At 33.4% G+C, this 12433-nt stretch overlaps 2 protein-coding genes across 2 annotated transcripts in view; both read right to left on the reverse strand.

Annotated features, from left to right (window-relative positions):
* Positions 1–2678: 2678 nt before the first annotated feature.
* LOC126714090 (phenolic glucoside malonyltransferase 1-like) lies at positions 2679–4321 on the reverse strand. Its single transcript, XM_050414087.1, has one exon. The coding sequence runs from the start codon at positions 4230–4232 to the stop codon at positions 2850–2852; it is 1383 nt and encodes a 460-aa protein (XP_050270044.1). The 5' UTR covers positions 4233–4321; the 3' UTR covers positions 2679–2849.
* Positions 4322–10259: 5938 nt separating this feature from the next.
* Positions 10260–12433, reverse strand: part of LOC126714091 (nudix hydrolase 17, mitochondrial-like) — a 46498-nt gene continuing 44324 nt past the window's right edge. The window contains exon 6 of the transcript XR_007651539.1: positions 10260–10328. The gene's annotated coding sequence lies outside the window, so the exon portion shown is untranslated. The remainder of the gene's footprint in view (positions 10329–12433) is intronic.

A 12433-nucleotide genomic window follows, 5' to 3' on the forward strand; every position in this document is an offset into this window, starting at 1 on the left:
GCACAACAAGTGGGTATACAGAATAAAGAATGAGCATGGTGGTAAAAAACATTACAAGGTCAGATTAGTTGTTAGGGAATCAGACATGGGAATTGACTGAATTGCCAGTAGGAAAGAAGGCTTTGCACAACAAGTGGGTATACAGAATAAAGAACGAGCATGGTGGTAGAAAACATTACAAGGTCAGATTAGTTGTTAGGGAAACAGACATGGGAATTGACTGAATTGCCAGTAGGAAAGAAGGCTTTGCACAACAAGTGGGTATACAGAATAAAGAATGAGCATGGTGGTAGAAAACATTACAAGGTCAGATTAGTTGTTAAAGGGTTCTAGTAAAAGAAAGGTATTGACTACTCAGAAATATTTTTTTCAGTTGTGAAGATGTCAACAATTAGACTAGTATTGGGAATAGTGGCTGCAGAAAATTTACATCTTGAGCAATTAGATGTAAAGACGGCATTCCTTCATGGTGACTTGAAGGAAAATATTTACATGATTCAGCCAGAAAGGTTCATTGTTCTGGGACAAGAGAATCTAGTTTGTAAATTGCGAAAGAGCTTGTATGGCTTAAAACAAGCTCCTAGACAGTGATACAAGAAATTTGATAGTTTTATGCATAGAATTGAGTTCAAGAGATGTGGAGCTAATCACTGTTGCTATGTTAAGTTCTTTGAAAATTTTTATATCATTTTACTGTTATATATGGATGATATGCTCATTGCAGGGTCTAGCATTGAAGAGATTAATAATCTAAAGAAGCGATTGTCAAAATAGTTTCCAATGAAGGATTTAGGAGCTGTAAAGTAAATCCTCGGTATGAGAATCATTAAAGACAAGGCTAATGGTACATTAAAGCTTTCACAGCCATAATATGTGAAGAAAGTTCTCAACAGGTTCAACATGAATGAAACTAAACCAATGAGCACAACCTTGGGTAGTCATTTCAAACTAAGCAAGGAACAATCACCGAAGACAAAAGAAGAAAGGGACCATATGAGCAAAGTGCCCTATGTCTCAATTATTAGCAGCTTGATGTATGCTATGGTGTATACAAGGCTAGACATTGCACATGCAGTGAGAGTTGTGAGCAGATTCATGAGTAGGCCAGGAAAGCAGCATTGGGAGGCAGTCAAGTGGATTCTGAGATATCTGAAAGGTTCATCAAATACATGTCTTTGCTTCACAAGTGCAAGTTTGGAACTACAGGATTATGTAGATGTTGATTTTGTTGGTGATATTGATAGTAGAAATAGTATTACTGAGTTTGTATTTACTCTGGGTGGTACAGTTATATCATGGGCTTCAAATCTACAAAAGATTGTTACTTTGTTTACTATAGAAGCTGAGTATGTTGCAGCAACTGAAGTTGGAAATGAGATTATTTGGCTACATGGCTTCTTAGATGAATTAGGTAAGAAGCAGGAGATGGGCATTCTACACAGTGACAGTTAGAGTGCAATTTTTTTTGCTAAAAATTCGGCTTTTCATTCAAAGTCGAAGCATATACAGACAAAATATCACTTTATCTGTTACCTTGTTGAAGATAAGTTGGTAATACTTGAGAAGATTTGTGGATCTAAGAACCTAGCAGACATGTTGACTAAGAGTGTCACTATTGAGAAGCTGAAGCTGTGTGCAGCTTCAATTGGCCTTCTAGCTTGAGGACAAGAGGATGGGTTGCAGGGATGAGGGATTGTGTTTTGGAGGATTGCGGTTGATGTTGGTGATTAAACTAGTCTCCAAGTGGGAGATTTGTTGGGCTTTGTGGAGCCTAGTTTTGTTTGATTTGGTTGACGACCCGAATAATGTTACATTGTTTTTAATGGGAGATGTTTTGAGACTTAGTCCATGAAGCGAAGGCTTGGGCCGACGGTGTTTTTTATTGTTGTTGTCATTGTTGAGAGTGAGAAATACTATACTACCGCACTTTGTATTTTTCCCTGATAATAGTGAAATCCCTGCAATTCCGTGGATGTAGGCAAATTGCTGAACCACGTAAATATTGTCTTGTGCGTGTGATCATTTTCTTTGACGTGTGTTTTTTCTAATTTTTGTTTCTCACAGGTTGGGAATTTCGGATTTAATTCCCTACAACACCATCTAAATATTATATCTAAAAACATGTGAGCAACTAAGTATATGAACATCTAAAAATTTGAGAATACAAACTTGTGTACATCCATGCATGTGGGCATACAAACATGGTTTTTTTATACTAAATAATTACAATATGCTATTAATCCTGCTGCTCAAACCATTTTCTCTCAAGGGTGCTAGTTCAATTACAAAGCCCTTAGTAAGCATACAAACATGTGAACGTACAAAATTAGCAGTACTATCGGAGGTGATACTTTTAAAATTTAAAATGTCTTCAATTCCTCTCCACAAATCAGTTCGCCCCTTACTACCTTATGGACTTTGGACCAATTCTATTTACTGTTAATTAAGAACATTAGTTTTCACTTTCCATCTAACTAATAATAAAGGACAATTAAAAAAAAGAAACAAAGAGAGAGTGCACAATATGCATTTTATTTACATATCTGAAAGCTATATATAGAATAGAATCATCAAGCAAATATTATAATTATGACTGACACCAATTCTAAAGCTAAGATCTCTTTATCGTTAACTGACACTAATACATTCAATTCATTAAGAACAACCTGCTATGACCGGATCATCAGCACCCTTGCTTTTCATGAACCTGACAAAAGACTTAAATATATTGGATCACAAACTGTGTTGACATTACACAAAACAAAAATATCAAATCAACCAAAATGGCCTCACAGTTCACACATCGTCTCGATCTCTTACATGCATAACCTTGCAAGTTACATGTAACTTTACAGGATTTCAAGACCCTTGGCAAATACTGAAGCAAACTCTTCCATTACATTTTTATTTAAAACCACCCCTATTTCAATTCCTCCAGCACCATCTCTAGTTTCCGAAACACGTACTGCTCCTGTTTTATCTATAGAAATCATCTCTACCTTCGTTGGCTTTCCCCATCCAAAATCTGTATTGTAAAGCTCAAATCGAGGTGACCCAGCAATTCCAAATACTCTATCAGATATATTGTCTTTCTTTACAGTGAGCAGTAGTGACAACAATTTTTCAGCACCTTTTAGGACCCCATAATCCAAACTTCTTATGGCTTCAATTATAGCCTTCGCAGCCATAGCCACTCCCTTTTCACCCAAAAGGTCATTTCTCTCTGCAATTGCAACACAACCAATAAGGCAATTTCCAAAATAATTCCCAGGCACAGGAGGTTCTAAGCGAGACCTAGCATCTACATTAATCACAAGATGTATTTTGTTGTCCCTTAGTCCTTCTACCTTAGCTAGACAAACCCATGTGTAGGCAAATGTTAGGATTAACCTTGATAAGGGAACTGGTTGCTCTTGTTCATTGTTCTTCTCCAGTATATTGGTTATCAACTGCCTGAGCTTCTCTAATTTTGTACGAGTCAACTCAAATGCACCACGTACCACACCTGGTGGTGTTTTTAGTTCCCACACCTTCAAGCTCTTGTTGTGTGGTCCATCATGGTTCGACCACCCGTTCAAGTAGATTGACTCAAGCCCAGCCGGGTCCTTGATAACCATCCTATCAAAGCATGGTGTTAGCTCAGGTACCAAGGACAAAGCATTTCCGCCAAGTTTGCACAAGTGAGCCCATGCTTTCATAAACATGGTTGAGCTTTTTCCGTCAAGAAAAGCATGGTGTGCAGTAATTCCAATGCAAAACCCACAGTTTGAGAACGCCGTGACTTGCAACGTCAATACTGGGGCTTGTTCATGGGATGTTGCCAAGTCAGGTACAAGAGGATGGTATTCCACAGCTTCAACAAAGTTGTTGCCTGAGAGATGATAGAAATTGGCATTGGACTCGGTTACAGTGAGTGAAACTGAATCATTCTCTGTGTAACTGATGATAGGTTTGAGGGAGTCTTGAGGCCAAATGAAGGTACCTGTAAGAGGGAGAAAGTGATGAAGTGTAAGGGAGAGTGAGTGCTTGAGTTTTGGAAGAATGGAATCCATGAAGCTTGTGTTAGTAGAAGAGATTTCATAAAAGAAAACTCGCTCCACTGGCGGAAATCTAAGCCAAAGTATGTCAAAGAAGGTGAGGGGGAGAGAACTTGGGGTAGCTGAAGCTTGTGAGCTTGGTAATGGAGTCACTCGGCAAACCTCAAGTATTTTCACCGAGTTATTTGACGCCATTAGAGAGAGAAGCCCAAATAATGCTCTTTTCGTGCTAACTTGCAATCTTTATCTATATTTTTCACAAGTATTCTCAAATAATAATGTGGCGTGCCTCATTTATTGGGATGATTTTCAAGTCCAATGTTGTGGTTTTTTTTTTTTTTTTTTTGGTCTGTTTGTGCTGGTGTTTATATTATATTACTATAAGGTAATGATACTCGCGTTCATTCTTGTTTTATTTTTGTTGTCGGTATGTTAATGTGCGCGCATTATTTAAGTTTTTGCCTTTGATTCTTATTCCTTTTTTTTTTTTTTTTTTGAAGAGTTTGATTCTTATTCCTTACAATGACCCTACCCATTTTAAAAATCTCGACCACTCCCAGCAACAAACTAATGTGATTAGATGCAACTAGCTTGTAAGGGAATTTGATGTGACAGAAAATTATAATGTTGGGATGTGGACCGTATATCTCAAAAAAAAGTTGGCAATCAAATAAAAAATAGTAATAAGATGTGGGTTACAGTTAACTTAACTAGTAAAATCTCTAACAGTTGAATAAGAGATTTAGGGTTCAATCTCTGCCTACACAAAAAACCGATTGATATCTTAGTATGATAATAAAGAATTATCATAAAAAACGGACACTATAAATTGAAATGCTCTCTAAAAAAAAAGATGTAATAAGGTGAAATGCATACCAAAATTAGAATCATAATAAAGTGATAATAACATAAAAGTTTTCTTAACTATCCCAATCCATTAATGGATTTACTCAAAAACAAATCAATCAATATCATCTACTATATAAACAGAGACCTCAAGTGGAAAAGTATGAGATTCTGCGAAGTGGCGCATTCTATACAAAGAGAATTGAAATATTCTCAAGTGCCACATAAGAGATAAAAACAAATTAAATATTGACTTTTTATTTCATTTGGTTCAATGTTTCAAAACTTTTCTAATTAAAAATAAATATTTTTTGTATCCTTTGGTTCAATATTTCATGACTTTTCATCCCTCACACATACACACAAGCCTCTTTACATTTTAATTCACTATTTTCACCTCTTGCACTTCTACTTTTTTATATATACCTACCCATAGCCCTTCATGTCATCCCATGTCAAATACATACAAACCAAAAATGATATCATTTACCTTCAATCTTTCTACGAATCCTACCTAATTCTAACATTGCTATTTCATTTAATCCTTACTCGTATGAGTTGGATACAACCAAGGAATGGAAGCTTGTATCTTATATTGAGTGACAACGACAAATACGATTTTGATGTTAAAATCGGACGCTGTGAATTTGTGGGTTTTGTAAATGATATGATTGACTGTGGGTGTTTTGTATGTGTATTTTGTTTTAGAATTACAAAGATCAAAAGGAAGACATATTCTATATCAACTGTTATTTTATAATATTCCTCTAAAGTTTTTTTTTTTTTTCTCATTATTTCAATTGAATAATTATAATAGATATGCATGCGCAATTTATAATTGTTGCTTTTTATGATGAACTCATTACTAATAAAATTTTATAACAATTATGCTATAACACTTATACAACATTCTCCAAAATCATCTTGCATAAAACATTATAGTCGGAAATACTATTTTCGTCCCTACATTTTCACTTCATTCCCACTTTGGTCCTTCTTCTTTTTTTACCATTTTTAGTCCCCAAAATAAAAAACCATTCCATTTTGGTTCCTACTGTTATCTCACTAATAGAAAATAGCCTACGTGGCAAACAAAGTACACATGTTAGTACTTTAAATATTAAAAATGCCACATCATTATTTTTTCCTTTTCTTTAAATATTTTAAAATAAAATAAAATTTTAGTTATTATTTAATTATTTAAATATTTTATTGTTCTTCATGTTCTTCTCCAAGAACATGGTTGCCTAGAAAATAAAAAATTCAAGATTTTCTTCTATTTTCTTGCATTTTCTTAACAACCAAACAGACAAAAACACCTACAAAATTATGATCAAACTCAATAATGCTAACACAATCAACTAACAAAACCCAAACCACGTTCAGATCAAAAAAACAAAACCAAAAATACCAAAACACAAGCCAAAAATATCAAAACACAAAACCAGAAATACCAAAACACAAGCCAATCCTCATCAATTTCAAATCTTATTTCCTCTAAACGATCCTGGCCAAAGAGAGAGATGGTGAGATTTCGGCCTTGGGTCTTTGGGTTTCGGCCATGGGTCTCTAGGTCTTCAACCATGGGGTTCAGCCATGGATCTTCAGCCATGAGATGGATCGGCCATGAGAGAAGAGAGAGAGCCCAGGTTTGAGATGAGAGATGAGAGAAGAGAGGGAAAGAGAATAAGATGATAGGCGTGGGTTTCAGCCATAGGTCTTTAGGTCTTCAACCATGAGGTTCGGCCATGGGTCTTCAGCTATGAGATGGATCAGCCATGAGAGAAGAGAGAGAGCTTGGGTTTGAGCCATGAGAGAAGAGAGAGTTTGAGATGGAAGAGAGAATTTGAGATGAGAGAATAATGTGTGGCCATGTAGTTTGAGTTTGAGATGAGAGAATAGAGTTTGAGTTTGAGATGAAAAAAAGAAAAAGTGTGTGGCTAGTTTGAGAGAATAGTGTTCAGGTTTGGATCATATGTTAATTTTTTGGGTTTTAAAATTTTTGGGTTTGTGTTCTTGTTCAAAATCCCCTTAGATCTCAATTCATGTGATTTTTTTTTTTTAATTCTATTTTTAATTTTTTTTTCTTTAGTTAAAATTGATAAATTATTTTTAAATAATTTTATATGCTAACGTGAAAATTTAAAATGTGAAATAAATTTTTTTTATTATTATTTTAATAGCCACGTCAGCATTTTGTGTGCCAACAGTGTACTCGGTTTGTCACGTAGGCTATTTTCCATTAGTAAGATGACGACAGGGACCAAAATGGAATGGTTTTTAATTTTGGGGACTAAAAGTAGTAAAAAATAAAAAAATTAAAAAAAAAAAAAAAAAAAAAAAAAAAAAACTAAGGACCAAAGTGAGAATGAGGTGAAAATGTAGGGACGAAATAGTATTTCCGCCAACATTATTGATGATGCACAGAAAATCAATAGGTTGAATGCTCTAGGCTTCGATGGGCTAGTGATTGCTTGAAAGGCCTGAAAAGAAAGAAACACAAGATCAAAGGTGACTGGGATGAACCGGCCAAGAACCCTCCGATACTTAAGTTAGTTTTTTCTCTAGAACTCAAGAATTCCAACTTTAGAAGTAGTGGAAACTTACTTTCATTTAATGTGGATAAGTCCTTATAGAGTAAACTTTGGAGTGGTTACTTGTTTGATAACTTCCTCAACGTGTATGGAAGTTAGACGATTCAGACTTAACTTCCATAACTGCCATAGAAGTTAGAAGATTTAACCTTATCTTCTACAACTGCAATGATAAGTTAAGAACTTAGTGCGAAATTAGAGCGATGAACAAAGATTTTTCTCATACTTCAAAATAGTAAAACATGATTCGAATTATAAACTTTTGTACATAAATTCATTCTGAAGATTTTCTAAGTGTTGAGGGGTCGTCCATTTGTTTCCGTGATGGACAACCTTCATATCCTTGGATGATCTTTTGATATTGGATGAAATTCTTTTATTGGGTTAACCTTTCTGGACTTGGATGACACTATGGACGAACTAAAGATAGTAAAATCTTTTGGTTCGCCATCAATTATAATATTATCTATACATCACACGAGTAACTTATTAGTATCCATTAATGGATCGTTACTTTGGACTTACACATTACTACTCAAGATATATATCCTTATTCCTATTTCTATTAGCTTTCTTTATATCAATAATAATTTCACAATACTCTCCATCCATATTTCTTTGTTTTCACTTTCCAGCCTTTCTTCATTAGTACCTCAAGGAAGTCAATACCGTACCGGAAGCCATTTCAATTTGATCAAAAAAAATGAAATATTTCGTTTCCGGTTAATACCGGCGTACCGTTTCGGGTTTACTATTAATACATACATATATATATATATATATTCATTATTCAAAATCTATATAATTTGTTGCAAATATTTAAAATGATAATTTACATATATGCTTTAATTGTGAACCTTCAAATTAAATTGTCAGCTCATTAATAATAAATAAAAGTAAACACGTAGATAATAGATTACATGGTGATAATTATATTAATAATAGTAGTAATAATACAAGTTTGTAGTTATTGTTGCAGTTGTAGTTGTAGATGGCAGATCACTTGTATCCTTAATAATAGTAGTAATAATAATAATAAATAAAAGTAAAGACGTAGATAATACTTAATAGATTGCATTGTGATAATTGATTAATAATAGTAGTAATAATACAGGTTTGTAGTTGTAGTTGTAGATGGCAGATCACATGTATCCTTAATAATAGTAGTAATAATACAGGTTTGTAGTTGTAGTTGTAGATGACAGATCACATGTATCCTTAATAATAGTAGTGAAAATACAAGTTTGAACTGTCAATAATAGTAGTAATAATAATAATAATAAATAAATAAAAGTAAATACGTAGATAATACTTAATAGATTACATGGTGATAATAGTAGTAATAATAGAAGTAATAATACAAGTTTGTAGTTGTAGTTGTAGTTGTAGATGGCAGGTCACTTGTTTCCTTAATAATAGTAGTAATAATACAAGTTTGAACGGTCAATAATAGTAGTAATAATGATAATAAATAAAAGTAAACACGTAGATAATACTTAATAGATTACATGGTGATAATCATATTAATAATGGTAGTAATAATACAAGTTTGTAGATGTAGTTGTAGATGACAGATCACTTGTTTCCATAAAGCAAGATTTAGATACATTATTTAAGTATTGTTCTTTAGGTTTTTTTTTTTTAAATTTTGTTATGTAAATTTTTTCTTATAAGATGAAAGTGTATTTTTTAGTTAAGTAACCACAACACTAAATCTTAAATAAAAAATCTAAAAAACACCTAAAAAATTACACATAAATTTTGGACTAAAAGTAATAGTACAAGTTTGAACTGTGAAATACCTTTGCAACTTGTGTTCTTTTAATATTAAAAAAAAATATAAAAATCTATTTGAAATTTAAACTGTCCAAGTTCACGTGGGTAAAGGCAAACATATGTCAGAATCATTAAGAAGTGAAATAGAAGTGTAGCAACTCTGGACGAAAGATGAAGAAGAAGAAGAACCAAAGACAAAAAGGAGATGGACGATGATCGGCGAAGTGGTGTCGCTACCAGAAAAGTGGAAGCGACAGCAAGCATCTAGGTATCTTTCTTTCTTTTTTTCTTTTTTCTTTTTTTCTTTTTTCCGTTGGTTTACACTTTAGCGACAGCAAGCGACAGCAACTCTTCCATCTGATTGGGGGATATTATTTTCATTACTTCAGAATTAGGGCCCCGTATATTAATTTAATAAAATAAATTATTTTGGGTTGTCTAGGTTATATGGAATAGAAGTATAAAACTTGAAAATTTTCGAAAGGTCAAATGGGTTTATGATAATTGGTTGCCCATTCTTTGTCTAATGCTTCATGTTAGCCCCATAAGTGGGGCTAGGCTAACACAACACTTAACATTGATAATATTATGTTATGCTTTGCTCATTTGAATTGCCAAATGAAATCAGGAAGGTGGTTGGTCTTGATGGCGATGCGGGCAACACATCATTGTGATGAAACTATCAACAAGCCATGTCGAATTTGCATAACATGGATGAAGAAAGTTGGATATATCTAGCCAAATGTCCTTGGAAAGATATACATGAGACATTAAAACGCAAGAGCGATAATGGCAATCAAAAGATGGAAGCTTGAACCAGAACTCTAACCCCATCCCATCCCATTACATTTCTTGTAATGTTCCTGGCAGTCAAAAAGCATTTAAAAATGTTGAAGACAGATTCGTATCAAATTAGACTAACTCCCATGTTGAAGTTGACAAAAAAGAGTCACCACTGAAGTCATTTTACTGTCACCATGTTCACATAATGAGATGCACCAAAAGATGAATTCTGAAACAAGAACTTTCTTATTATTAGAAACCATGTACAAATTTCGTGAACAAGTTTCTAATCCTCAGCTAGCTACATTCGTAGCTTTAGCACAGCTTAATGTTCAGTTGAGGAAAACTGGAACTCCAAAGAACCACTAACCTCGATAATGCCTCGAACCCCTGCTTCCTCTATGGTCTCCCGTGAAGCCGCCTCTATTTTTGATTCATCTGTTTCCCAACCTCCCTGGGAATTACATACATGTTAGTTTGATAGTAATTTTATTTAAAATTAATTAAGACAACAAGCACATCATAATAACATTCACTAAATAGTTAAAACGGTTGGTTCTCCAATAATATTATCACAAATATTAGCAATTCAAAATAGCAATCACACACACAAATACAAAAATTTACGTGAAAGCCTTTTTTCTTTGAAGGGAAAAAACTAGGAGACAAATTTCAAATAATTTCACTATTATCAAATCAATTATAATAATTTTTGTATATACCTTACAGTTAAAGAAAAAAATCTCTCATATTTTTCTTTACACTCACACACACACAAATTATTTTTCTTAAAAACAGCCCTTCTTTCTCTTTATTCTTCAATTTGTGGCGCTGTCCTTGTATAAAAACAGCCCTTCTTTCACATATAATCATTATTTAAATAACCCTAGCCGCCACACCATCCTTGTATCACACAAACTCCTACTCAAATTCAAATTAGAACTCATGAGGTCTTCAATTTCTAATAGGGGTCTTAAACTACATGGCTCTCTTGCCACGGGCTGGACCCACAACAAAAACAATACGAGTACCTTTGGGAACAACATCCCTTTGCCTTTTTGAGAACTTATGACAAGAACTAGAGTGTGCAGCCAACCTGTCAACCCGTCAAAATCGACCCAATCCAACCCAACTCGTCGGATTGGGTCGGTTTGTAGGGCTTGGTAGGTTGGGTTGGGTTATAAAATTTTTTTTGATGGTGGGTCGGGTTGAATTCGGGTCATAAAATTTCAAATCTGACCGAATTCACTCATATATTTAATATATATTTAAAATATATTATATAATTAATAATTTTTTTTAAATAACCAACTTTTCCTATTCTATATAAAAGTTAATCAGTTCATACAAACCCTAGCAAATTACTATTGTTGTTTAGTCATTAGTGTTGTTTGTCTTTAAGGAGTTATATTGATACTAATCTTTGGGTTTTTTTTTTTTTTTTGCTCAATTTAATAATAGTAGAAATAAAAAAAATTGCCCAAGCCATGGGTTCATCCCAACCCACATGGGTTGGGTTAGACTTATGTGATGGGTTGGGTTGGGTTGGGTTGAATTTTTTTTAACCCACCATGATGGGTTGGATCAAAAAGTCCTCTTAACCCGACCCAACCCGACCCATACACACCCCTAACAAGAACTTCTAAATCTCCTGCATCTTCAATGGATGTCTGGTTTGTAATCTTGTATCTGTATGGTATGTATCTGTACAACACAAAAGAGTATGGTACATTTTAGCTACTAAGAACATACATTCATTGACTCATGAACAAAGCTTCAATATTTACTAGATAGGATTCACTTCATAATTAATTCCTCTTTTAACATTTAAATCATTGAAAGTAGGAGTATAATTTTGTAGAGTAAAATTTTATTTCTAGTAATTTTAATTCTTTGACGCTACCAATTGATATTCAAGAACTTTTTTGTTTCACTTAAAACAAAATATAAGGCCCATCATTTATAATTATGGATTTATTTCAGAATGCATAATCTTACGAGACAGTTTTATAGAACACCTCTTTCACAGTACATGAGTTCTATTAGCCTGAACTCTATCAAATATGAAACCAAAGTCTCACAATACAGTTTCATTAGATTCTTTGTTTTTATTTAATGTCAATTATAAAATTGAGTCTTGACCTCATGGATCGGAAGTTACAAATATAAGTCATAAATTTAAATTCAAAAACTATAAATTAAGTATGTACTTTATAATATGGATTCTGGTGTGGGTTAAAAAAAATAAAGAAAAAAAATTTTGGGAAGGAAAAAGAAGTTTCCTTACGTCATGATTTCGTATGATATTAGAGTTTAAATTTAATCAAGTTATGGTGTAAAATATTGGTTTACATTCTTCATGTAGGACATGATTTATCATTTAATTTTTTTTAATTT

Source organism: Quercus robur, chromosome 2 (genome assembly GCF_932294415.1).
Source record: "Quercus robur chromosome 2, dhQueRobu3.1, whole genome shotgun sequence".
NCBI lineage: Eukaryota > Viridiplantae > Streptophyta > Magnoliopsida > Fagales > Fagaceae > Quercus > Quercus robur.

Excerpts from the sequence above, each read along its gene's own strand:
- LOC126714090 (XM_050414087.1), bottom strand. The coding sequence starts at position 4,232 with ATGGCGTCAAATAACTCGGTGAAAATACTTGAGGTTTGCCGAGTGACT.